At 41.2% G+C, this 27,203-nt stretch overlaps 2 protein-coding genes across 4 annotated transcripts; both read right to left on the bottom strand.

Annotated features, from left to right (window-relative positions):
- Positions 1-1,314: 1,314 nt before the first annotated feature.
- ltb4r (leukotriene B4 receptor) lies at positions 1,315-9,194 on the bottom strand. The gene is made up of 4 exons (XM_049567981.1): positions 8,917-9,194; positions 7,383-7,923; positions 4,494-4,770; positions 1,315-3,064 (listed from the first exon to the last, which is right to left on the bottom strand). Exons 2-4 carry the CDS (start codon positions 7,862-7,864, stop codon positions 2,654-2,656), a joined length of 1,170 nt encoding a protein of 389 aa, XP_049423938.1. The 5' UTR covers positions 7,865-7,923; positions 8,917-9,194; the 3' UTR covers positions 1,315-2,653.
- Positions 9,195-11,622: 2,428 nt separating this feature from the next.
- Positions 11,623-23,953, bottom strand: LOC125883581 (leukotriene B4 receptor 1-like). Of its 3 annotated transcripts, XM_049567984.1 has the most exons (6): positions 23,894-23,953; positions 23,528-23,575; positions 17,118-17,681; positions 16,158-16,358; positions 15,645-15,685; positions 11,623-13,609 (listed from the first exon to the last, which is right to left on the bottom strand). In XM_049567984.1, exons 2-6 carry the CDS (start codon positions 23,534-23,536, stop codon positions 13,306-13,308), a joined length of 1,119 nt encoding a protein of 372 aa, XP_049423941.1. In that variant the 5' UTR covers positions 23,537-23,575; positions 23,894-23,953; the 3' UTR covers positions 11,623-13,305. The 3 variants fall into 3 exon arrangements, with proteins under 3 accessions (XP_049423941.1, XP_049423940.1, XP_049423942.1); XM_049567983.1 differs by lacking the exon at positions 23,894-23,953 and having other exon boundaries at positions 23,528-23,667; XM_049567985.1 differs by lacking the exons at positions 15,645-15,685; positions 23,894-23,953 and having other exon boundaries at positions 23,528-23,667.
- Positions 23,954-27,203: the final 3,250 nt, after the last annotated feature.

Below are 27,203 nucleotides of genomic sequence, written 5' to 3'. Positions count from 1 at the left end.
ATATCAAACTACAAACATGATTAATCACAAATAAAGAAGTTCTAACCATAAAATGTGATCAGGTTATGGACCTTGTCCGCTTTTGTGTCTGGATCAGCAGAGGTTAAATCATCTTATTGGGACTCCACTGAGCTTCGATCTGGTAAAGTTTTGCAAGTCAAACCTGAGTATACAACTTTACCAACAGCAACTCTTCCTAATTTTTGTATCCTTTATTTAGCCAGTAGAGCCTATTTAGATTTCCAGGAAATCATGGTCAAGATTGGCAGCACAATCCGCATAATCAGTTTCACTTCAAAATATATTTCATCAAGTAAAACATACAGTATATAGAAGCAACACATACAGGTAAGAGGAAAAATATGTATTTTTAATTATGGCGTGATCTATCCCTTTAAGCCACATCTCATCGCTTTCCTCAGCAGACGAATTTGCTCAGTTGCTAAATGGTTTATTCGGTTTCATCATATGACCCAAGTATGAAGTCTGAACTTGTGATTACAACTAGTTGTACATGTGGGGAGACCGTAAACCCCTTTGTCTGGCAGAAGCATCCGTAACACCACAAGGTCTAAAGTGTCCAAAGAATTTGTTGTCAGACGACTGTTTTCAAGGTCATGAATGCACCTTTAAGTTTAAGATTCATCACAGTCTTTGAAAGCTCTTAAGAGGGCTGCTCGATTTTAAAACATAATTTATATTGCTGTTTTTTCTGTTCTTTAAATGGGTAGGATTCCTAATTATTATTAGAGTAACACTTTGCCCAGAAAGTTAGTTTGCTGCAAGTGGCGTAAGGACAAAATGGACAAGCAGGGACACTGGCACATGGGCAAAAGGCATTTTAATTAAGGGAAAGGGGATCGTAGTATCATTTTAACACAGTACAGTAAGTTTTTGCTTTAGGCCCACAGCCCACCATTAAGTTTCAGTTTTGGCCCTCCAAGTGAAAAGGTTTGGGCACTCTTGGCTTGTGACAACTATATGAAGATAGAGTGTGTTGACCTCTTTAGATGAAGGGTTTTGACATTGTTACTGAACCTCTGTGGCAATAGGCCTCTTGGTTGCTACAAAGCAGGAAGTTTACACTGTTACAATACCACCAGCATTTTGTAATCATCCTGTATTACAATTGTGTCTCATAAATGCTCTCATGCCAAGATCTCTTGATGTCCATTCAGCATTTTTAAGTATGACTCACGCTTCCTGTAAAATATTTCCCCTCTTTGTCTTTTGCTCAGTTACATCAAAGGAAATGAGTGGTGAGCTATGAGCCTTTAAGGAGATTAAGCACATAAAATCCTGTAACGTGGCTGTTTCAGTAGGTTGTTATGTAATAGTGGACAGAGGTGATGCAGGAAAGAGTGAAAGAAAGCACGCATTGATGAAATGCGTCTTACAATATGCAATGATTTGTTCTCGCAGCTGAACATTGCAAAATGAAAAGTCAGTTAATTTTGCAAACAAGAACTCTATGTACTCTTTTGGACCTTTTTGACAAATACACAGCAGCAGAAATTTAATATTATAAAAGCTTTATTAATCCTTTAAAAAAAAACCTGGAGCAACATCACTTTTCTTGTGCTGCTTTCAGATGCCTTTCACAAGTATTTAAACAATTTTTGAACCCTGAGCAAAGCTGAGCAAATAATAATAATAATAATAATAATAATAATAATAATATCATAAATAATGATTTTATCTTTTTTTTCTTTTTTTTAAAACTAGGGAAAAAAGTAAAGCGCTATAGAAAAAATGAATTAATAATAATAATTATTATTATTAAATTAAAAAACTGTTACAGAATTATTATAATTTTTAAGCACTCCTTTCAGGCAATTTCCTTGTTTGTTTTTTTATTACTAATTTTCTTATTTTTTCTCTTTTTACCAGTTTCTTGCTAATTTATTGGGTCATTTTTTTTCTTTTTCTTTCATTCGCTCATTGCCCTCTTCCCTTCTTTTTTAAAGAAATCAAGCCAATTTGCTCAGGTTTCAAGGGGTTACGTTAACAAACACGGTCTTTCGTATTTAATGACAAATGACCATACAAATTACAACAAAAAGCATGTGAAAAAATGTAATAATTTACATAGCAAAGTATACATACATAACATTAAAGTCAGTGCCATACAAGTCGAACATTCTTTTAGGCGTATAAAAAAAATGGCTCAAAATCATATAAAATATACAAGCAAATGATTATAATTTTGTGCGTTTCTGGGCCGACAATGCTTTTATTTAAAACAAGCATGGTAGCGGCTCCGTAAAGCTATACGTCTGCAGAGTTAATGTTCACCATCTTAGCTTAGCGTGTTAGCATGCTAACATTGCATAATTAGCAAGGAATTCAACACCAAACAAATGCTAATCTGGTGGCCCCACGGGAAATTTGAGGGGATGACCACAGTCATTCATTTGAAAGAAAACTTTGACCCTCTGGTGGCAAAGTCATTAGGATTCATCCTCTGGGGATAGGGCTGACCCAAATGCTTCAAGGATTCAAAGCTTCAGTCATTGCCATAGTAATCAGTGTCCAAACCAGTATTCAAATGCTTCAATTTTTGTTTTGTTCACCACTAAAATGGTGGAGGAAACTTTGCATCTGGTGATGGGGCCAACCCACAGATAAAATTTCGCTTAGGGCCCCAATTTGGTCAGGGGCAGCCCTGAGTGCTGTACTCTATCTGGTCAACACTGGCCATAGTCTTGAGCTCAGACTCGTCGACCTCTTTTCCCGCCATGCTGCTGCTCCTGTCCTTGTTCTTGCCTTTGAAAGGCCTTCCCAGTTTTGTTGATAGCGTGTGCAGGACAGAGCCATCATCTGGTGAAGAGCTGCTCGTGCGGCCACCGCGGGTGAAAGTAGACGTGGTCCTGCTCTCTGAGTTTGTGGCCTCGAAGAGCTTACCCATGAAGCCTAGGCCAGCCTGGCGGATGTGGGAGCTGCCGGCAAACACGTAGAGTATGGGGTTGACAGCGCTGCTGAAGTAAGCAAAGGCTGTGACATTTGGTCGGGCTGTTTTGGCAGCGGCCATCACTGAAGCACTGCCCAGCAACTGACCGACAACCTGGAGAATGGAGAGGGTGAAGAGATGTTAGAGAAAGGGAGGGAAACAGAAAAAACAGCCCAAAAAATGAAGGTCCCCAAAAAACAGGCCTGGTCAAAATCATTGGAATTACCTCTTCTATAAGGGCTCAAATAAATTCAGCATGATGTACATTTCCACAACACTAATCCCAGAGCCTAGTCTTACTCTGAAGTCATCAAAATCCAGCACCTGGGCAGTGACTTACGGCATCAGAAACCAGCGACAAAAGGCGTCCTTTAACGTCGGCTATGTGCCATAATGGTATAATGACGCCCAGAGGCGAGACATGAGCAAAAGTTAAGGCGGGAAAAAGTCCGACTGAGGTAGGGATGGGTCCAACAAACAGATTTGAGAGAGAGTGGTGTTTGCATCCTTTAAAATTCTAAAGCCAAACCCTTTTCTTTTATCCTAAACCCAAACACATGTTTCTTGTTTAATGAAAAAACAAGTTAATTTGTGATGTTGAACTGATATAGTTCATTAATTTTGAAAGAGACTGTACGTAAACGTTAAATTTCCTGTGAAAATGGAAGTGTATTCTGAAAGAAGACAATGCATGTAAGAGGCAGAACTTGACTCACCACACTGTGTCTGATAGGTTTTTCTTTAAGTAGAAACACTGTTCTCTTCTTCTACTTAATCACGCTCAGTTCTACGTTTCCCATTTTTCAGTTGGTGTTTAGCTACTGTCCATGAAAGTCACCATTTTCTGCAGCACTTTCACATTTAAAGCGATGAGGAAAGCAGGGGTGGTCTTGGATTGGTTGCCAGTTGGCCCTGGCTTTGAGATGCTTGAAGACTTTTAATGTGGAATATCTGTGCAGGGAGTGTTAGTTTGTGTGTCTACCAACAATTTGGTAGAAAAACTGTACCAAACAGACACATTCTCTAAATTGCAATAACCCGCTGAAACTCCTGGTCAGAATTCTTTCAGTGTTCATTGCTCATGAGGTTTTCAACCGTCACGGTGGGGCTGCCGATTACAGTGGCCAACTCAAAATGTGAAAACAGGAATGTATGTGCAAGTGTAGAAACATGGTGGTCTCCATAGATAAGAACCAACTCATTCTAAGGTAATGAAAACACAATTCTTGTTTTCAGGTGATTATACACTAAAGTAAACACACCTAATATATTATATTCCATTTCTGCCAATATACCCCCTAAATCCTACACACTGGATTTTTTAAAGACAGTACTGTGTCTCTAACTTTACCTGTTATAACTCCTGTAAGTCAACATGCATTACAGTACTGCTAACCCTGAAAGAATTTTGATAACAACGATGATTTTAAAGGCAAATGGTCCAAGGACAATTTCCCAGAAGAAACGCCGCATACTTGAATACTTGCCCATTGGCATCTAATGGAATCAGAAGCAGTTTCTAGCCCATGCTGGTCAAACAAACCTGTATGATGTTGACAATGTGATAGGGCAGCCAGAATACTGCAAAAGCACACATGATCAGCAGGATGAGGCGGCTGCCTTGTCTTCTGCGATGGAACTTGGCGCTTTTCAGACGGCAGATGATGGAGGAGTAACAGGTGGTGAGGAGGGAAAAAGGCACCAGGCAGCCCATGACGGTCTCAAACACGTACTGGAAGACTTCGTGACCCACGCTCCTCCAGTGGTACGGAATACAATAGTACAAAGTGACATTGTTTGATCCTAGTTTCCCCAGATTACTGTCAGAGAAGAAGAAGAGGAAAAAATACACAAACAGAAAGTTAATGTGGCACTAGATATATCAGCCAGAGACATAGCTAAAGGCTGTTTTAACTCAAGTCTGTAACAAGATGTTTAGTAAAATCTGTGACAATTGAGAGAGAGGGATTCAAAATTACTCCTACGATTAGTTCAACTGTAAGTATGGAAGGTTATTAGTGACAAAGCTATAAGGCAAAGTGTTACTGAAGCCCTGAGCCCGCAACAGCAAGCATGTCTTTAAAATCATTTATGGTAAGCACCTTAAGCCCGAGGCCATCAGGACGCCTCACCCAATAGTTTGTTGTTCATAGAGTTCCCTTTTCATGCTGTCTGACCACGAGCAGATTATGAGACAGTGGCCCCTAGGTACTGATATACAAAAGGTCCTACTGTCTCTCCTACAAAAGAGCAAGATACACAGACTTTGTGGAGAGTTTGTGTCTCTTTGTAGTCATTATGGATCTTTCTGTAGTTTCTTTGAGGAAATTTTGTCTTTCTTGATCGTTTGGTGTTTCTTCGTGGTCATTTGGTCCGACAAGCTGTCGGAGTAAGCATGGAGCCCACAGTGTAACTAACTGCACTCCCTGAGGAAATATTATATTTTTGGAAAAATATATAGTGATTATAGTGAATATAAAGGGAAACTTTGCTGATATTGAACCAGCTGTGTGGCATCGCAGTGTGTGCAGATGAACGGTGTTTGGCTTCAACCTCGTGCCGCTGCCAGCACCCAGACCTCCGCTGCTGGACAGGCAAGGCTCTACAGGGGAAGCCAAACAATGTTCATCTGCGCACACTGCGATGGCACCCAGCTAGTTGAATATCAGCAAAGTTTCGCTGCTTCCCTTCACTGGTTCCTGTACAGCAGGGTCGGTCTTTGTTTCACTGTTATAACCATTAAAAAGCAAAAGCAGCATGTGTATACATTCAGTAGTCTATAGAGTGCTGAAGTCACGCCCCTTCCGGTGAAGCTCATGGGACCTTAGATCGGAAAAAATATAAATGGCAGTGAATGAGGAGAGAAATATTATCTTTTGGTCCCGTTTGAGTTGTGACATGAAATCCAAATATGTCGTTAATTAATTTAAAACATAAATTTTAAGGTCAAGAAAGTCATACTTTGTGGTAAAACTGCTGAGATATAAGCTTTTGAAAAAAATGTAAAACTACACAGGAGGCGGTCGCGTATGTGACGTCATAGCTCTCGCTCGCTTCCTGCAGCTTGGAGTGACTGTAACCTGGCACAAAACACACAGACATCTTCAATCATAAATCGATTAATCATAAAACAGTGGAATTTCAGCGGGGAGGCCAAGCTGCAGGAAGCGAGCGAAAGCTATGACGTCACATACGCGACCTCCTCCTGTGTACTTGAGTCTTTCTAATTAAAACGCTTATATCTCAACAGTTTTACCACATAGTGTGACTTTCTTGACCTTAAAATTTATGTTTTAAATACATTAACAACATATTTAGATTTCATGTCGCAACTCAAACGGGAACAAAAGGTAATATTGCTCTCCCCATTCACCGCCATTCATATTTTTTCCGATCTAAGGTCCCATGAGCTTCACTGGAAGGGGCGTGACTTCGGCACTCTATATCTTCAGTAGCTAGCTAGCTAACCCTACACTTTTCAGGGTCTGATTTTGGTTTTGGAACAGGGAAGAAACGTATATCTTTTTCCAGCCTCTCCAGGTAACGAGTATCATTAATACACGACGTGCCCCAGACACAACATTTAGCTCCAAATCCACAAAACCAGCCTGAAAATGAAGGAAATCTGAAACGACTGCATTAGAGTCAATGGAGCACAGCTGTGTTGATGTCGACCTGATGCTACATTATGACTGGCCAGTCTGGGTCCAGGGAGAGTCAATTTTGATTCTCTTCTTGGTCAGTGTGTATTAATTTGAGTGACATTTTGTAGATACAGCCCACTGACATTTTGGGACCGTAGGCCTCTGCCCGGTAGGCCCATTCAGTAATCCATCCATGTATCTGCCTGATAAACTGCATCAGGCTGTCTTTGAAAACAATGACAAACTAAAATCCAAAACATGTGACGCATCATATTTCCGATAACAGTTCATTTTGTTATGAAACTAAAATGGCATACTTCTAAAATCTTTTTATCCTCTCACTTGTTGATATTCGCCAGAAGAGCTACAAAATTACATCCTTATAATCTATGATCTAAAAAGTTCTGAATTGTGACTATGGGCCTTTCCTAAGCCACTCCCTCAACTCCCTCCCTACCCACTTCCTGTCTGTTTCTGCGTTCACAGGGAGGGTCAGCCACATTGAGTGCCATCCCAAACAAACTAGTGGGGAGTGGAAGTGGGTTATAAAGCCCTACAACAGCGATCTGTACCAGTGCTGACTTATTGACCACACGCATAGTTTTTTTTTTTTAAAGATTATCTAAAAGATTTTATGGAAAAAACTTTTCTTACTTCCACACTGACAAACACAGATATCAGTTTGCTTGACTTCAGCTACTTTCACTGTGGCAGCAGCCATTAAAAATGTAGCTTTGCAAGTTTAGAAACATAATAGACCCATATGTACAAGGAAATTTTAGTCTCACCTGCGGTAGAAAGGCATCGGCAGCGACAGGATGAATGCCATCACCCAGACCACCAGCAGGAGAACCAACAGGGAGCGCTTGGTTCTCATTCTCTGGGACAGAAAAGGCCTGGTTACGGCCAGCCAGCGGTCCATGCTCATCAGGCAGATGAGGTAGATGGACACATACATGTTCACATTTGACAGGTAATGCACCAGTTTGCAGGCTGCCGATCCAAACTCCCAGCCCCGACCTCCAGCCAGGTAGCGCAGGAAAAAAGGGGCACTGAGCAGCACGAAAGCATCCGCAATAGCCAAATTCACTATCAACAAACAGGTCACTGAGCGCTTTTTCACCTGGCAGGCCACGGACCAAACCACAAACAGGTTGCCGGGGAAACCCAGTACGAACGCCAGGGTCAGGATAATAATGCCGACCAGGTGGCTGATGGACAGAGAGGAGGCAGCGGCGGCGGCAGCGGTGGTGGTGATATTGGATGCCATCAGGAAAGCCTCTGAAGAATCTGAGTTTGGCTTCGACACAGCTCTGAAACTGACACGACCTTTCAACAGAAAAAAACAGGAAACAGGATATGTTGTATGAAGGTTTGTGAGACGTGGAGGTGTATAAATGCTGAGTAACACTGCACTATTTTTTGTTTCTTATCATGTTACTGTATCTCTGTCTACACTACATATTTCTGTGCCATATTAGTTCTCATGGTGGACAGAAGAGCTGCCTGTTGTTAGATAAGCATAAGAGAAGTTGCAGGTCATGAGTTGCCTTTGTGGATATGGTAGGGTTTGATAAGTTTGCTAAGGCCTGATAAGTCCAAGACAAAGGGGAGAGCTTTAAAATCTGATGCATTTTAAGTTCTAAAAATCAGTGTTTGGGAAATAGAAATTTGTTGAAATGTTGAAATAAAAAGATCCCATTCTTTTCCTAAACCTGCGAAAAAAAATTCATTTTATGTTGCTTATCTTGTCGCTGACACTGGGTGAGAGGCAGGGTGCACCCTGGACAGGTCGCCAGACTATCACAGGGCTGACACATAGAGACAGACAACCATTCACACTCACATTCACACCTACAGACAATTTAGAGTCACCAATTAACCTGCATGTGTTTGGACTGTGGGAGGAAGCCGGAGTACCCAGTGAAAACCCATGCTGACATGGGAAGAACATGCAACCTCCACACAGGGTTCCCCATGGCTGTGAGGCGACATTTCGCACCCCACCATGCCGCCCACTAATGTAACAGTCCTGTTTTACACCACATCATGATTAATAACTTTTAAATTTCTTCCAAATAAAATTTCTTAGCAAACTCTGTAATTTAAATATCAAATCAAGAACTTTTTCAGACTTTTCATTTTGCTTCTTTTTTTGTTTTTAAAAAAAACTGCTGCTGAGATTTCTGCTCCTTCTCTTATACTTGTGTGAAGAAATTCATTTTTTTTGTCAAACTCTTCAGAGGAAAATCTATTTGGAAAATTAGGACAGTTTTACCCTTAAAATACTTCAATAAGTTGAAAAATATAAGACTCACTGACCTTCAGCGGTTGACCTCTTCTGTAACAGTATATCCACTGCAAACGTTTACCGATCTCCACCTGTTTTACACCTTGCCTGAGCTACTCTGAACTCCCAGGCTTCCCTCTTTGCTTTGGAGACTGTGTGTAGAGAGAATAACGAAAAAGTACATATATTGGGTAAGGTTCATGTGAGAGGAAACCCAAGACCACAGGAAGTCCGCTTGAGCTCACTGGATTGCGATATCTCGGCTGTTCCTCCCACACATTTTATTCTACTATTACAGACTGATGCTGCAGGTATGACATGATACTGGTGCACAGAGCAGCTTTGTGGTGAAAAATGTTCATACTGCAATGGTGTCCTGTGCGGGGGACAGCAGCTAGGTCACTGGCAGAGAAATGCAGCGCGTCATCACTGAAGAAAAGAGTAGAGTGGATATCGTGGAGAGCCAAAACATGTTGTGAAACTGATGGCATCATTTTCAAGGAAGAGCAAGAATGAACAGCACAAGAGGTAGTCATGAGGGTGAATAGGTGTGTGTGTGTGTTTGTGTGTGTGTGTGTGTGTGTGTGTGTGTGTGTGTGTGTGTGTGTGGTGGGGGGTTGGGGGGGGGGGGGGGGGGGGTAATATTTCCAGTAAACTGTCAAGATCTTGTTGATACAAGAGTGTTAAATCATCTTGCACCAGACATCTTCACAGATTTACCGCATATGCCCCTTTCCACATAACCCTACTTGCATAACAAAGTTGTAACGAGTGGGAAAGGTGCTTTACTTCATTTTGTATTTTTCTGCTTCATTTTATACTGACAGTGAAATATTAAAACTTTCCGGTGTAGGGTTTTCGCCTTAAAGCTTCATTAATACATTCATATTACTATAGATGACTGTGCAGGGGTGGAGGACTGAGCAGACAAAGGGTACGAATGTACAGGGTCAAAAGTTGCAGAGAGATCTGTGAAAAGTGCTTGAAATACTATTTTAAAATCATGATCACACCCAATCAAACAGGACGTTCTCCAAATTTTAATGGTTGTATAAACAGGCCGAGAGACTGAACTTTGAAAAATTTAGTCTTGCAGGTGATTCGATGTCCCCCCCTGTCCTCAAGTGCCGTCCTGGTCCTGATGAAGCTGTCTGATAAGCCATGTGTTTTCAGGGGAGGAAATCTGGTTTCCAAAAGACAAGAGGGATACAAGAAAGAAAAAGAAAGAAGATGAGGGGAAAACCCCTCACCTAATTCTTTCAGAAGAAAGATGAGTAATGATTTGCTCTGCAGTTTGATGCAGCAGGCAGAGTTTGTTGCTGGAACGGACTAACATCCGCCAGCTCAGCCTTGTCAGCGTGAGTCAGTCAAAAGTTAAGGGTGTTGATAACAAAACTATGACTGAACAGGTTCTTCAGCATCCTTTTTTCCAAGACAATACGATGACAAGATGGTATCGACTTTATCAAACACTGAGATGAAACCAAAGTTGTTGTTTTTTTCACACCATGTCCCTTTAAGCCTTTCAAGTGGAGTCAGAGCAATGGGAGAGGTAGTGTAATGAAGGACTAAATGACTTTATAACTGTTCAGTTACTGTTTTCCCTGGCACAAAAATAGAATATATAACTACACCAACAAAAAAAAAAGAAAAAAAAAAAGAAAGACACAAATATTTTAAACGCTGGTATCAGCCAAGAATTTCAAAATCTGTGCATCTCTAGTTCAACTGAACCTTTGCAAAGTCCCGCCCCTGGACGCAGACTGGCCAATCATAATGTAGCATCTGGCCAGCTCAGACCAGGGTCCCACGTTGTGCATTGGGCACGTCGTGTATTAATGATACTCGTTACCTGGAGAGGTTGGAAAAATATACGTTTCTTCCCTGTTCCAAATCCAAAATCAGACCCTGAAAAGTGTAGGGTTAGCTAGCTAGCTACTGAAGATATAGCCTACTGAATGTATACACATGCTGCTTTTGCTTTTAATGATTATAACAGTGAAACAAAGACTGACCCTGCTGTACAGGAACCAGTGAAGGGAAGCAGGGAAACTTTGCTCATATTCAACCAGCTGTGTGTCATCACCAGACGGATACCGTTCATCTGCACACACTGCGATGCCACACAGCTGGTTCAATATCAGCAAAGCTTCCCTTTATATTCATTGTCTTGTGTGGCGATCAGCAGTGATGTGGTGGTTCACTTTTACACTGTGATCTGTAGCCTATAGTTCGGCTTTAGCTTCTAACTATCTTTGTCTTTTTAACCTGTTGTTGCTGCTGAGTCAGTTTGACATCCTGGATATATCCTTCAAACACACACTGTAGACCCTTCTGTCTGCTTCTCTCTGGAATCACTGGTTCATTTCTCCAAAAATATGATCATATTTCTTCAGGGAGTGCAGTTAGTTACAGTGTGGGCTCCATGCTTACTCTGACAACTTGTCGGACCATCACAAAGGGGCGGGGCTTAGAAGAAGGTCAATTCTTATTTTAAACACTGCATCAGTATCAGTCCAGAATTTCAAAATGCATCCCTGGGTCAATAAGAAAGTTAATTTGTATATTTCATTATTATTTTAAAATGTCACATATTCTCGTATCTTTTATAAGACAAGACAACTAAAACTAAGAGTAAGAAAAACAGCTTACATATTAACACTACCTATAATTCATACATTTGAATAATGGGGTGTTTGAGTGTCTTTCAGATCGTTGTTTTCATTTTACGGCCCACAACTTCACTGTTTTGATTCACTCTCGCTGTTCTCAGCCACACAAGGCAGCTGTTTTTAGCCCATAAAGCTCTGATAAACATACTGTACACAACCGGCCCATCACCAAACTGCAGAGAGATCTAGCTAGCAACTAGCTATTAAAATAAAGCGAAGCATTTAGCAACTGAAAAGCCAAATATTTCCCTCGAAAGTTGTCTGAGACCAAAGAACAGAGCTAAACGGAGAACCAAGACTCCAAATGATTGCTAATAATGCTCTGTGTCCTCTGGACATGTGAGTTGACAACTGCTTACTAAGACAATCAGCACAGACAATGCACGTAACAGGCAGAACTTGACACGGCGTCCCAGAACGTCAACAACCAACGCACCCAGGATACCGTTCACGTCGTATCTGGACGTGCAAAGTTCATAACCGAATGTTGATATGTGACGAGGTCCGAGTGAGAATGTGTTCGACCATGGCCATTTTGGTTTTCTGCAACCAGAAGTGACCATATTTTCACGAGAGGGTGGAGCTGTTGAGGAGCGAGGAGTGGATCTGACTCATAGACCGTAGCAAAGCTGCACAGAGAACCTGTCACTCAGAGGCCACACCCTTTATTACGCATAATTTTAAGCCTTAATAAAATGTAAACGGGTGAAATATGTCTTAAGTAACCTCCCATCATGCAGGTGTCAGGAATGGGTAAATGGAGACCAAAACCATTTTTTGTACCAGGCTGTAAACATGTTTATTTCTGCTGTTAAGTTGGGTATTGTAACATGAGGGTCAATGGGGATTGACTCACCTCTGGAGCCAGCCCAAGTGGCCATTAGAGGAACTGCAGTTTCTGGCACTTCCACATAGTGATGGCCAAATGAAGTCCCATGGACCACTTTCTTTTATTTTCTGACCCCACCAGATGGCGCTCTTGGTTTAAATATAAAGACTGAAAGACTTGCAATGAAGTGTGCTTTCAAGCCTTTGTTAAACAGACAGTGCCATCTGGTGGCTTCAAAAAATAAAGACAGTGCTTCATGAGGCCTCATTTGGCCATCACTGCTTCCACATTGGCCTCATATTTCAAGCCTGGAGGTTGCTACTTTGTTCCACCACCCCCAAGTGGCCAAAAAATCTATCAGTTAAGCTTTAAAACATTTGAAAAACTGTTAGAGCGAAGCACGCAAAGCAAAGACATTGGTGCGAATATTATAAAAAAAACAAAGTCAAGTGCTTCAATCTGTGCTCACCATGCACTGTTTCAGTTCATTTTGACATTTTGATGCTCCCCCCAGGCATTTTGACAAAAAATAAACAAGAAAATAATAATAATAAAAAAAAAATCATTTTGACATTACAGTAAAAATGTACAGTAAAACCAAGGCAACACCTGGGTCCTGGATAATGCTCCACAGTTCTTCTTTCCTTATGAAATAGCTCAGCACAACAATGACACTTAAGAATGCACCAGGCTGCAAGCTGTTCCAGGATCAGTATGCCCAGTGAAATCCCTTTCAATCTTTGTAACAGTCTCACTCAGAAGAGGGATTCACGTTATGCACCAACTGGACTGCTGCTGAGTCTTTCTTGATTGGCGCAAATCAGCTGTGTACGATGAACCCTGATGAAGCTTTAAAGGCCTGAGTGGTTTCCCCTACAGAGGAACAACACCCGCTTCAAGCCTGCTGAAGCTTGTGTCCTCTATTTCCCATTCTTCACTGGTTTGGTGTTACAGTTCGAGTGGGTGTTGGAGTCCGGATCTTTGTCCTTTAGCATGACGGCATCTGCGTCTTTGTCTTTGTCGCGACTGTTCTGGCTGTTCTGTCGGCTCTTCCTGGTGGCCGAGTCCAGCCCCGTGCCCTCGAACAAGCGGGCCATGAACGCCAGTCCTTCTCGTCGGATGTAGGACTTTCCTGCGAAGGTGTAGAGCACTGGGTTGGCACAGCTGCTGATGAAGGCTATGGAAGAGGTAACAGCTCGGCTCTTGTGCCATATTATATTCAGCCTAGAGGGTGAGGAGAGCATTTTGTTAGAGACCAAGGACCGACTCAGAATTTTATGAGAATGTAGAGTCACAGACTGTGCGTAGTTCCTTTGGTGAAAGAAGCAGTCAGATACTTTACTTAAAAAAGTATTTTATAGAAATACCTTGTCTCTGCAGGAGAGAGTTGCAAATAGCAGAAAAACCTACAACCAGTGATGGCTAAATGAGGCCTCATGAACCATTGTCTTTATTTTCTGAAGCCACCAGATGGCGCTGTCTGTTCAACAAAGGTTTGAAAGCACACTTCATTGCAAGTCCTTCAGCCTTTATCTTTAAACCAAGAGCGCCATCTGGTGGGGTCAGAAAATAAAGAAAGTGGTTCATGAGGCATCATTTGGCCATCACTACCTACAACTATCAGAATGCATTGCGCCACACCAGACCAATTCCTGACCAATTCCTAACAAACAACCTCAAATTACAGTTAAACGGTAAGAGAAAATATGTTTCTGAAAATATTTGAGAAAAGAACTAGACAGCAGAGAAGAATTGTGGTTTATATTTGATAAGCACTGCTTAGTTTTATCATTCAATCTTAGCTTTTTCAGTTTTACAATAGAAGAAACAGTATGCCGCCAACTTCCTGTTCACAAATTCATTACAGTTAAACAGTGAAGTAAAATTTCTGAAGGCATTTTAGGTGAAGAATAGGCAATACAGTGACAGTATTTTGGTTAATGTTTGATCAGCTTTAGAACATACTTTACGTCGGTTGCACCAACCAAACTTTTACCAGTCTTGGACAGTAGCGTTACTACAAGTAGCGACGTTATGAATGGCGGTAACATAGCTACTTTCTAAATCAATTAGCTTTTAGCAAAGCCTATTAATTGGAAACGTAGCATAGTAGCGTGGTTTTTCCCCAGAGGTCTGGATAAAAGTAAGGACAATAAAACTAAGGGTTATGTAATGTGACTGATGCCAGTGCTACACTGAGGCATGTAGAAGAGGGGAACACTTGACATCACTCACTAATCCTTCAGTTTATTCTGCATGCTGCTTTGCTATTGGCTTTTCTTGGCAAGACCCACCCTACTCTGCCTCTCATTGGCTACATTGCATTTCTTGACGCGTCTTTCATGCGTCTTGCCCATAGACTGTGTATATTTAGTGGCTTTGCAGTGGGCACTGGAGAAATAGACACAACAAGGGTCAAGAACAGAGCCAGAGCAAAATAAATGAATAAAAGCTTTGCAAGTAACAAGCTACTTTTGCCATTTTCTCGTACCTTAGCTCGCTACATTCCTGTGTAGTGAAACTTCATTTTGATGTAAAGTAACTAGTAGCTTAGCTCACTACATTTTTCAAGTAGCTTGCCCAACACCGCCTTATACCTAGTCTTAACTACGCCCGGTCTTAGCGATGTGAGTTCACGAGAATGCCCAGCAAGTATGGCTATTGCCAAGCAGCATGCGTAATTAGGATACATTATTAGCATTATCCCGCTGTCTTGCTATGTGTAGCTCGTCATTTAGCATCTGCGACAGCATTTTTATGGAGGGTCATGGAAAAAGAAGAGGAAATTTGATGGACATTGAGATGCAAAGATGAATAAAGCTGTACAGTAGAGACATATCTGTGTTTGACAGCAGCTGGCAGGTGGAGCTTCACAGGTAAGGTAAAAAATGCCTTGTTAAAATGTTTAATAAGTAGGGGCATCGGTGGCTTAGTGGAAAGAGCAGGCGCCCCATGTACAAGGCTGTTGCTGCAGCGGCCCGGGTTTCGACTGCAGCCTGTGGCCCTTTGCTGCATGTCATTCCCTCTCTCTCTCTCCCCCCTTCACGCTTGTCTGTCCTATCCATTAAAGGCTAAAAATGCCCCAAAAATATATACATATATATATATAAAAAAAGTTAAATAAGTGACACGTTAAATTGCCTAATCGGACTCTAAATCAACTCCCAACTGTACATCATGTAAGGGATGATAACGATGATTGGTTTGTGTTTGAATTTTAATATTAGCTTTGCAAAGTAAGAACTGTCATATCACTTACACTTCTTTTGCCCGACTATCTGGACACAAAGCCCATGTAACCTGAGGACAATAAAAACAAAGTTAATAGTTAGTGGTTAGCATCTTTTTACACTTTAAACCTGGGCGTATGAGGGGCTGTACACATGCTGCGTTTCTTGCGCCCGTAAATCCATTGTTTTAAAGTAGATGCGCAGTAGGTGAACTCAGTAGTGCAAGGCCACCCAGAGCTCTAAATCTATCCCACGGACAATATTTTAGGCTTAATACACACTACAAAACATCACCTGAAAGATCAACTCTGCACTCAGGATTTCTGGTAAAAAGGCTATGATACAGTGCTGGTTATAGTTGCTTAGTAACCTCAGACACAACCTGTCTCCGCGCTCTTGAAAGTTTGCAGAGTGGGCACGCTCCAGTGTTTTCCAGGCGTATAAAGACGCAGCATGTGTACAGGCCCTGATAAATACACTAACTCTGTATCCATAATTTTTGGAATAGGTTTTTACTTGTAAAGAGAGGATGAATGACATACTTGCACCACGTTGATGATATGGTAGGGCAACCAAAAGAGGCAGAAGGTCAAGACGATGGCCAGGATGAGCTTCTCACTACGAACGCGACGGCGGAACTTGGTCTTTCGGATTCGCCGTAAGATGCAGATGTAGCTGACTACAATGACCCCGTAGGGAATCACAAACCCCAACACCAGCTCCATCATGTACTGGAGGACCACCTGTGAATGGAAGATGAGAAAATAGAATTTAATATTTTAGCATTCTGCAGCGAATAGGGAAGTGTTTAAAAACCCAGAGATGCCTGCGGGATGGATTTCTTTTAATGTTGTCGAGTTCAAATCTCTGCCTTAAAAGACAAGCTAAATTGATTCAGGGAGTTTGATTCAGCTCTGTCGGCTGGTCGGTTGGTTGGTCAGTCCACAAGAGTGTTTGCCTTATGAGGCTGAAATTTGGCAAGGGGGTCAAGTGTGTTTGTGTGAAGGTGAGTGTTCATGCCAACTAGCTAAAAGGGGGCATGCCAATGGGGGGATGCATGCACGTACGAGGTGGTAGTTATGGCAAATTTGCTTCTGTTATCAGTTAAAAGAGTTTGAATGCTTTCTCCTTCTCTTGCAGGTAGAGTTATCTCTGATTCTGCCCTTCTGACAATTGGAGGACAAATCCGGTCTAAGGCCTTGGTCAGTTCAAGTGTTCGACCTAGATTGGGCTCATTGCCCCGATTACTTTTAAACATGTTTGATGATTATGATTACATCAGTACAGAGCAGCTGATGGCGTTGCCAAGCAACAGTAAAAGTTCTAGCCCTAAAGGCTAACGTTACATACTACTGTTAACAGATATTAAAACTGACCCTGTTCGGACGGTGTCGGTATCTCCATGTGTCCATCTTTCTATTATTCAAAAATGCAGAGGATTGTTTTCTGCATCCTGGGAGGAAAGTGCTTTTATGAATGTAATCAGGTTTTTGCTTACTCACATGACTGTCAATTATATGGAGCGGTTCACACACAGAAACACGTTCCCGATGTGTCACTGTCCTGAAGATCATTGCAGGAATGGAGGCGATCATCACAAACACCCACACCACCGCCAGCAGCCGCAATACAATCTTACGGCTGGTGACAATACTGACACGACGCGGCCACAACACCGCCACCAGCCTGTAGATGCTCATGAGCATGATGAGCTGGATGGAGGCGTACATGTTGGCCAGACACAGGTAGAAGAGCACCTTACACATCACCTCCCCAAACACCCAGTTCTTCAAAACTAGGTAGACAATGAAGAACGGTGTGAGAGCCATCAGAGAGCCATCGGCAAAGGCTAGGTTGAGGATGAGGAGGGTGGTGACAGAATGTTTTCGGGCCTTTGCCAGGATGCTCCAGATAATGAAGAGGTTTCCAGGGAAGCCCAAGAGAAAGACGAGAGTCAGGATGAGGGCGCCCACAGTGGTGGCAGTTTTGTCTTGTACGATGCTCTCATCTGGCGAACTGGAGTTGTTTTGGTAGAGAGAAGTGTTGCTATCGGCCATTTTGGTTACCTGCCAAAGAGAGAATATTGGTATTTCACAAAGTGTAGCTCAATAGATTTACACAAAAAGCAACAAAATTATACAGTTTTTCCTCTTTTTTAAAAAGGAAATGTACCTGCCGTGTCACTATTAGCACAGCAGACCTCAAAATATGGAATCATATCTTACCTGGCACCAAGCTGCAACATTACAAAGTAACTTAACCAATAGCCTCACTTCTGATTCCTACCCCATATTTTATCTGGCACAGGCCTCAGTTTGACAATACAAGTATGTATCACTGCAGGAAAGTGTGGGAGTGTGGCGCAACTGTAACAGGTTTTAACGGGGATTCTTAATTCCTGAACAACGAGACCAGACACGAATGGAGAGCAGCAGTCACTCAGCTGGTGTCAGCGTTTCAGCAATGATTCGTCTGAGTTTCATATTTTTTCTATTTCTCTTTAGGCCTGATGAGGCAAGTTTATATCTGGTACCATCCAAACACAAAAGCAATTAAAAGTGCTTTAAATAAAAATTACATTTAATATGTATAAATACAATCAAGAGAAATAAAATCTGTAAATTTAGGGGAAATGATATGAAATAAAATACAAAATATTAGACAAGAAATATGGTCAGAAGTGTGTAGGCACCCCTTTGAAAAATTAATCACATTTACTCACTCCACTTCAGTAAATTTCGGAAGTGCTTTTATGTCGTATTTCCATTGATTGTTAACGTTACTCAATTACATTTATTACAAAACATGATCACTTTAAAAAATATGATGCATTGGTATAAATTACTGGCTAACACTATATAAAATAGATCAAATTAGCTCCCCCTTTTTCTTATGAAGAACCTCTAAATTGATACATATTAGGTCACACACACTAATTCCGCTTCAGGAACCTCCATCTGCAAATATTAATGTGGTTAGGCATGATTTGGACTACAATTTGGTTATCAGCTGCAGCTGAGGAGATAACTGTGGAGGAAGTGAAACCTATGATCAGAGCCATATGGCGCTTACTCACATTGGGCTCACTTCTTCAGTGATTTGAATTGTGAAATCAAACAATTCCCCGTTATTCTGGGACTCCCCTGAAACTGAAAGGACCCCTGGTTGAGAGACCAACTACAATAGGAGCGTCAAACTCATGTTAGTTCATGGGCCACATACAATAACCTATAAGTATCATTAGCTCCAATATTTTCCCTTTTTTTGTGTGTAAAGAATTACAAGTACATTCTATAGATGTTCCTCCTTTTACAAAACAGGTGAACAGCCTGACATGTCAAAAGAAAAATAAGTGCAAATTCAACAGTATGTCTCAGTTTTTCCACATTCAATCAGTCTACTTTTTACTGACATTACATGTGCATTTATCCATACATGTCCTGATACAGGTGAGATATAGATTCTTTGAATTGAAGCTGCCACTTGTCATGTCCAATATCTGTAAACATGGTCACAATAAGTATTTCAGAGAGCTGTATTCTGGTCAGGGCGGAAAAGCCACTGAAGCAGAATTTTACATGAAGTAGGCAACACATTGTGGAACTTGGTCCTGAGACCCGGCACCTTTTTGTTGAGTTATCTGGCGCGCCACATCGGACCCTTTGTCAGAATTTGTGACACAGAGCTTTTATTTTTAAGTGTCGTTTCCTGCTGTAGAGTGAGCAAATAATGAACACCTACTTCACAGCGACAGCAAACTAGCTTGATGACATGGCCAAAAGCAAGTGTGATGCTGAATATATTTAACTGAGTGGACCTTGAACTAATTGCTAAGGCGAAATCTGGACCAGCTGGGAACCACTGATCTAAAGAAACCTACCAGATTAAAATTTTTGAAGCATATCAGACACAGAATATATTCAAAGTGATTTAGGATGCATTCACACTGGCGCTATTTGGTCCACTTTAAACAAACCCTGGTCCACTTGAAACTGGGGGTCTCGGTTCATTTGCAAGTGATCCCATTTTCCCATATCTACCAAGTTTAGTAAAAATCGATATGGCGGTTAGACCTAGATAAGAAATCAGCTCTCTAGCGCCCCCATTTTGTTTGATGGGGTCAATAATGGAGGGGTCCCCTCAGATTATGTGTGGTCATATGCCTACAAAGTTGCGTGGTGATCGGTGAAACCCTTGAGATGTTATACACCTTTATGTGATGAGCCACGCCCTCTGCAATATTCATTGCCTTATAGAAGCTCAGTTTTAGTAAGTTTTCCAACTTTTGCCAAGAGGGAACTTTAGATATTGGTCCCTAGATTATGTTCACCCAGTTTCATGCAGATTGCTCAAACTTCCTAGGAAGAGATCGGTTTTAAGTGTTTTTCACAAAATTCAAAATGGCGGAAAATCTCTAGAACCGGAAGTTATGGGTTCTTGAGGCACATTTGTTCCTCATGAGGAGAGGCATCTCTGTGCAAAGTTTCATGTCTCTACGACATACGGGGCATGAGATATGCCCATTCAAAGTTTGCAATTTCAATCGGTTGCTATAGCGCCCCCCTTTGGCCAGTTGATGTAATATTGCTTCATTCGCATCCTCCCATGACCCTCTACCACTGTGCCAAATTTCACATGGAGTTTTCGTCATTATATAGTAAGATGGAGCATTTTCTGATTAACACATGGGATAGTTTGCATGGCTGGCTAGTGACCATGTCAACAGCTTGGTAGGATTTTTTTTTTTCAACCATAAAACCTTAATATTCTGTGCATGCAAACATTGACACTGTTGGTTGTGGTCTTTTTATGGGATTTGTTTCTACCAATAACAAAAATGTAAAGTACCAGCCTTATTTTTTAAGAGATTTAAATATGTTAAGCCAATAGAAAGCTTTAGGAAGAGGATTAATGTGCTTAGTTCAGATATCAGCAGTCACACTTCACACTTCATACAACAGACACTGCTCATGTACTCCTATAGGCTCCTTCCAGGTAATATATGTACCATAGCTACTTCATGTCCCTGCTAAAAATGTTTCCAGGAGTGACATGTCATCACTTGTTCGACATATCTTGCCTATTAGTTCAAAAACACGCCCTTTAGGCTGACACTGAAACTATGCAGTGTGAGTGGTGCTGTGTATACAGTCAAATATTCACACCCACACCTGCTAACCAGACCTGTTTGATGCATCTTAGCAACCTGTGCAGTAATTACGGATTACCATGATGTAAAACAGTATGCAGTCGGCTGCGGTGGAAATGATGTGGAATGATTGTGTCCTGAGAACTAGATATTTGTTGAGACATTTTCTTTAAGTGCTGCTCCTGTAGCGTATATTTGCATCACATTTAAGGGGGTGTGACTTTAGGAACGGACTGTCCTTAGTTTAAATGGTGTTTTTTAAGAAAACAAAAAAGGTAAGTTAATTATTAATTCTTTTACGTTTTTGGTTCCTAGTCTGTTTAGTTTAGCATTTTTGTTTGGTTGGTTTTACACTGAATAAAAAATTATTCAGTGTGTAAGATTTAAGGGGAGTTATTGGCATCAAATGGTGAGGACTACAGATTTCATCCAGCCAAAACTTATCCCGGTTAGGACTCTTTCTTTGTTCAGGAGGTTTTTACTGGCTGCCAAATATCTGCAGAAGTCTCTTCCTCTCCAAAACAAACAGACCACGTGATTAAAACTAGTAAAAACGCTGAACAAAGCAGTTTCACATTACATATCTGTGTTTCTCCTATGCTGTTTGGCTGTGAGTCCAGCACCTGCTCATGTGTGCTCATCTTTTTTATCTGATCTGGATGTTCAGGAGGTTTTTACCATGAGCCGAATTCTCCGCAAAGGTCTACTCCTCTACAAAACAAATGGACCCGGTGATTTAAGCTGGTAAAAACACTGAATAAAGCAGTTTCATGTTACAAATCAGAGTTTCTCCAATGCTGTTTGGCATGTCGGAGACATACTGCTAGGCCAGCACCTGCTAGTCTGTGCTTATCTTTTGTCTCTGATAACTTAAGATCCCGGTGTTCAGGGTTTTACTTGGAGCCAAATTATCAGAACAGGTGTCTTCCACTCCAAAAACAAACAGACCAGGTGATTAAAACAGCTGAGTAAAGCATTTTTTGCATTGCAAATCAATGTTTCTCTGATGACATTCGGCACATCGCAGATGGGCTGCTGCTAATGTGTGTTCATCTTTTTTTTCAGGTCCAGAAGTTCAGTAGGTTTTTTTGCGGGAGCCAAATTATCTGCAGAGGTCTCCTAATCTCTAAAGTAAATTGACCTGGTGATTTAAACACAGAGTAAAGTAATTTCATGTCATAAATTAGTGTTTCTCCTATGAAGTTTGGTATGTTGGAGATGATCCATATGATCCATAAAATCTATGTTAAGAAAGGTTATACCTAGACCCAAATTATCAGCAGAGCTCTCTCTCTCCAAAACAGACGCTGATTACAACTGGTACAGACGCTGATTAAAGCTGTTTCACGTTATAAATCAGTGTTTCTGATTGTGGTTTTTTTTGCGGATGGGCTGCTAGCCCAGCACCTGCTTATGCCCATCTTTTTTCCAGATGTTTCCAGATCCAGATAGTCAGGACGTTTAGGCAATGTCCTTGCTGCATGCCATCCCCCCACCTCTCCCCCCAACACCCACTGCATCATCCCACCAATCAGTGGCAAAAAAACAAAAACAAACACTGAATAAAGCAGTTTTATCTTGTTGCAGATGGTCTGTTAACTATGGTGGCCGACGAGACAATGAGAAAACAAGTGCTAGTGTTTAGTGTTAGGCCAGTTGCCTACCAGATACAAACGGCTCATTCTACAGTAACTAAAACACAGTGACTCTTATTTTCAGGTGATTATACGCTGAAGAAAACTGCTTATACTTATTATATTTCAATTCTGCCAATATATCCCCCTAAATCCTACACACTGGAGAACATTTAAAAACAGCATAAGGTTGCTTTAGAAAGACATCAAATAAAATGCAATTTGTTAATGAAATTTTAATGGGGTTTTTTTTAGAATAAAAGCAGCAATTCATAAGTAAAGATGAATATTCTTCTTACAGATATATTACTTTTATGCTGATGATGTGATAGATAACCTTTCTTCTACCGCTTGCTTTCAAAGAGGCTAACGTGACGTTGTATGAAAGCATTTTCCCCAGGTTTCAGAAGAAGAGAGACAAAGAGCTGTAACCACATGGCAGTGTTTACAGAAAGCCGGTCAAACCACATTGACAGTGGCATCAGAGCAGCAGCAGCTAGTAAAACTACGTCATATTGTGCAATAGTCTCGAAATGAGACACGGCACCAGCTATAACTGGTGTCATTGTCATTTTTTTTCTGTTTCCGTAGGTCCTTTTACTCTTTTGGTTTCTTACGATACAAACATTAAAAGATTGATTCATCCCCTCTTTTTTTTAAGCTTTTATGACCTTTTTTACAACCAGAGCTCCCTGTAGTGACCACATCACAGACTATAAAACCTGACTGACTCAAAAGGTGTGTTTGTGTGTATTGTGTGACTCACGCACATACCTACTAAAACACGCCTGCCTACAAAGAAAAAACATACATATAGAAACTGAACCGCAAACATTTAGTTGCACAGATTGCCATGTTGCTCATATTTGAACAAATCACAGCTGCCAAATGAACCTGACATTAACATCACAAGACCATGTTCTTAAAACTCAAAAATACACGGTAATAAATAGCAGAAAAAAACTCTAACTCCTCCAAAAGAAAAAAAAAGTTCAGAGTTTCTCCTCCAACAGTAGCAGTAACTGCAGCTGATTGCAGTGATTTGTTGGCAGTTGTAACCGCAGTGTTGTTGCTGACAGAAACCAACACAGACTCATGAATGGGAGACGGACAAATGAGACGCACTCACCTCAGTCATCAGCTGTTAGTCCCAACAGAAGACAGAGGACACTAAGAGCTGGAAGAGAAATCCGTTCTTAATGTTGTGTTTTCTTCTTTTTCTTCTTACCCTGTCCTCTCCCCACGTTTTCCCCCCACCCACTCTTTCGGTCTCTCTGTGACTGATTTGTCATGCTTGCTGTAACTTGTAGTGAGAAGGAAAGGTGTGTTCCCATTATCTGGCCTGCCTCTGCCCTGGCACTCTGTCAACATCCTCACATGTCGACCGAGGAATTCCTTCTGTGTGTCTTTGTAAAGTTTTGGTTTATTTTTCCGTAGTGTTATGGAAACCATGCAGATAACTGCTTTGTGCGTCCACAAACAAAATTCTACTCACCCCAATTGTATCAAAGTGGTTGCTAATATTTTAGCAGAGGTTATCTCAAAACCATGGCACATGAAAATCCAACTACCCTACATGGCCAAAATATGTGGACACTCGTTATCTCCACACCATGACTGTGTAAAGCACTGTATTGTCATAATCTCACCCACGAGCATGTAGACTCAAATTCTGAAGCCGACAGTTTGGGCATCACTATTTTGTTTTTTTGGAGGCAAAGTGACCATATTTGGATGACAGGCTACAGCTGTGATGGAGCAAGAGGTGGATCTGACTCACTCACAGTGATCATGCTCTGAATTATGCTTAGCCACCCAGAGCTTTACATCTGTCCCACAGACGATAGGCCTACACACTTATAAACAGCGCCTGGAAGAAGATCAGCTCTGCCCTCAGGATGATGTAAAGTAAATAGGCTGTACGATGCTTGTTAAGGTTGCTTAGCAACCTCAGACGCAAACTGCCGCCACACTCTTAAAAGCTGGCACAAAAAAGGCACAAGAGTAGCACCCAGCGCCTGACCTCGCATTTTCCAGGTGGTTACAGCAGCAGCATAGGTATGGCCCCGAATTTCCAGGGCTGGTACCTGCGGTTATTCCACAGGCTAGTTAATAACATGTCGGGCAGGAAATCCAAAGTGTGGGATCATTTTGAGAAGGTGAAGGACGAACCCAAGGTGATATGTAAACTCATCTTCGTTGGTCGCCTACAAACATGACGTATCATCTGAAACATGGAAGTAGCTACATGCCCATTAGTGGTGATGGCCAAATGAAGCCTCATGAACCACTTTCTTTATTTTCTGACCCCACCAGATGGCGCTCTTGGTTTAAAGATAAAGGCTGAAGGACTTGCAATGAAGTGTGCTTTCAAACCTTTGTTGAACAGACAGCGCCATCTGGTGGCTTCATAAAATAAAGACAGTGGTTCATGAGGCCTCATTTGGCCATCACTGCCCATTAGCCACTTAGCACAATCATTACTGCTTTGCCGACAGCGTCATTAACAGGTGGCTCGCTCAGTGTGTGATGTGTACTTGTAGATAAAATATGCATGATCATAGCATACGTATGTATCTTATCTGTAAAATTAAAGTAAATAAAAGCTTTGTTTCCACTGAGGGAAATGGTTTCAGCTTACAAAAACAGACAAGAGGTCTGCATCGCTGCGACATGTAGTTACATTTCTGGGGAGGTGCACATCAGGCTACGTCGTGGGCTCTGGCCTCAGAAGTATAAATCTCGCATTAGCTAATGTCAGCTTAATAGCAGTGATGGCCAAATGAGGCCTCATGAACCACTGTCTTTATTTTCTGAAGCCACCAGATGGCGCTGTCTGTTCAACAAAGGTTTGAAAGCACACTTCATTGCCAGTCCTTCAGCCATCTGGTGGGGTCAGAAAATAAAGACAGTGGTTCATGAGGCTTCATTTGGCCATCACTGCTTTATATCTACGTAACTTTTTAAACACACTTGTTTCAACAAATACAAATTTTAAAACAACATTCATTCATTAAGACTAGACTTGAGACTTGTCAGTCTTACCTTGACTCAAAGGGAAAGGGAGAGGAAATAAATCAATGGAAAGAAGCCACAGCAATGAAGTGTATCTTCATGGCTATAGTTCAATAGTTCTTGTGATTTGGGTGAATTAACCCTTAAACATTTTAATATCAACACACAAATCAAAAGCTATTTTTTGGTGAAACTTTTTTTTCCCTAATGGATGCATATCAAATTTTAGATTATTGTTTTTACTTAAGTAGTGTTTGTTTTCCTATTTTAATGTTTAACGTTTTAGCAGCAGTGCATAAAAATCCAGCCGTCTATACTGGGTAAGTTGCTGGTGTATTACAAGGCTAACACATAATGTATAAGGAGACAAATGTTTAGACTCACGTTCACACCTTCATGTGTTTGAACTGTGGGAGGGAAGCAGAAAACCCATGCAGATATGGGAAAGACTTCTAAACCCCACACTGCTATAAAAACAAATCAGATAACACCTTCCATGTAAACAATTTAATGTACGTTTTAAAGCATAATCCATAAAGATACTACATTTTACAATTATCAAGACATTTTACAGTGTAATCATGGTGCCACCCCAGGTCAGCAGGTAACAGAATTGTATTACACTGCAAATATCTGAGCATTCGTACTTCTGTGGGTTTGACTTATTTCCAAGTAATTTCAACATATTCCAAACCTCTGTAGAAAGTCAGCACTTGCAACAACTTGCAAGTTGCTGCTTCTTCCCGGATGAAAACCTCTCTTAATAAGTCTTTACTGTAGACTATGTCCTGCTCAACCGCCTCGTCTCAATAAAAGAAACACATAGAATAGTGTGGCTTTATTGCAGCCGGCGTAAGGCAGGGTTCATTGCAGGTTTTACGCTCTGTTACTTTCCCTCCTTGATAACATCTGGTCTGCCAAAACAAGGTGATACCTACAAAGCCCTGGAAGGGATACAACACAGTGTAACAGAGGTGTGTGTGTGCAGAGCATTTGCCATGTTTCTCCTCTGGAGCTATGTGGTACATGGCAACCCAATCACCAGGATAAATGTTGGCATTGTATTCTGCAGCCAAGGATATGTTATGTTTCAATTTATGTTATGATCACGCTTTGGTTAGGAAAAGATCATATTTTGTGGCTTTTTTTTTTTTTTTTTTTTTTTTGCTTTACTCCGATTGTGAGACAGAGAGAGAGGATTGACCTAAAGCAAAGGGCCCGGACCAGACTAAAACCCTGGCCACTGCGGTAAGGACTCAGCCTTGATGGTACACACCGTACCCAGTGAGCATGCAGAGGCACCCAGAGGAAGGTTATGTTTGGCTTAAAACACCCAGTATTGTCACTATAACTGATGCTGGAAATGTGCTGACGTCACACTAGGTGGATTTATTGTTATGTGTTGGCTCTATGCAGAGTCTATGCTATTGTGAGCATTTATACTTGCGCAGTGGTGTGTCTGTGTTGCTCTGCAGGTACTTTTGCTGGACACATTTTCCCCACAAATACAACACGCTAACATTATTAGCACAAGCCACTGGCATTTTCCAATGTGTAAATTAGTTTTCCTCTGCTCATATGAAGCCAGGATAAATCACACATAGGACTTAAAATGCCTTTTTTGTGGAAGTTATATTGTCTTTACAATTTGGTGTTTCCTATCTGTGAAATCAAAGTAAATAAAAGCTTCATTCCTACAGAGGGAAATGGTTTCAGCTTACAAAAATAAACTGAAGGTCTGCGTCGACGCACCATGTGGTTAAATTTCTAGGGAGGTGCAAATCAGGCGA

This window comes from Epinephelus fuscoguttatus, linkage group LG23 (genome assembly GCF_011397635.1).
Source record: "Epinephelus fuscoguttatus linkage group LG23, E.fuscoguttatus.final_Chr_v1".
Taxonomy (NCBI): domain Eukaryota; kingdom Metazoa; phylum Chordata; class Actinopteri; order Perciformes; family Serranidae; genus Epinephelus; species Epinephelus fuscoguttatus.
This window is presented reverse-complemented; position numbering and strand designations above follow the sequence as displayed.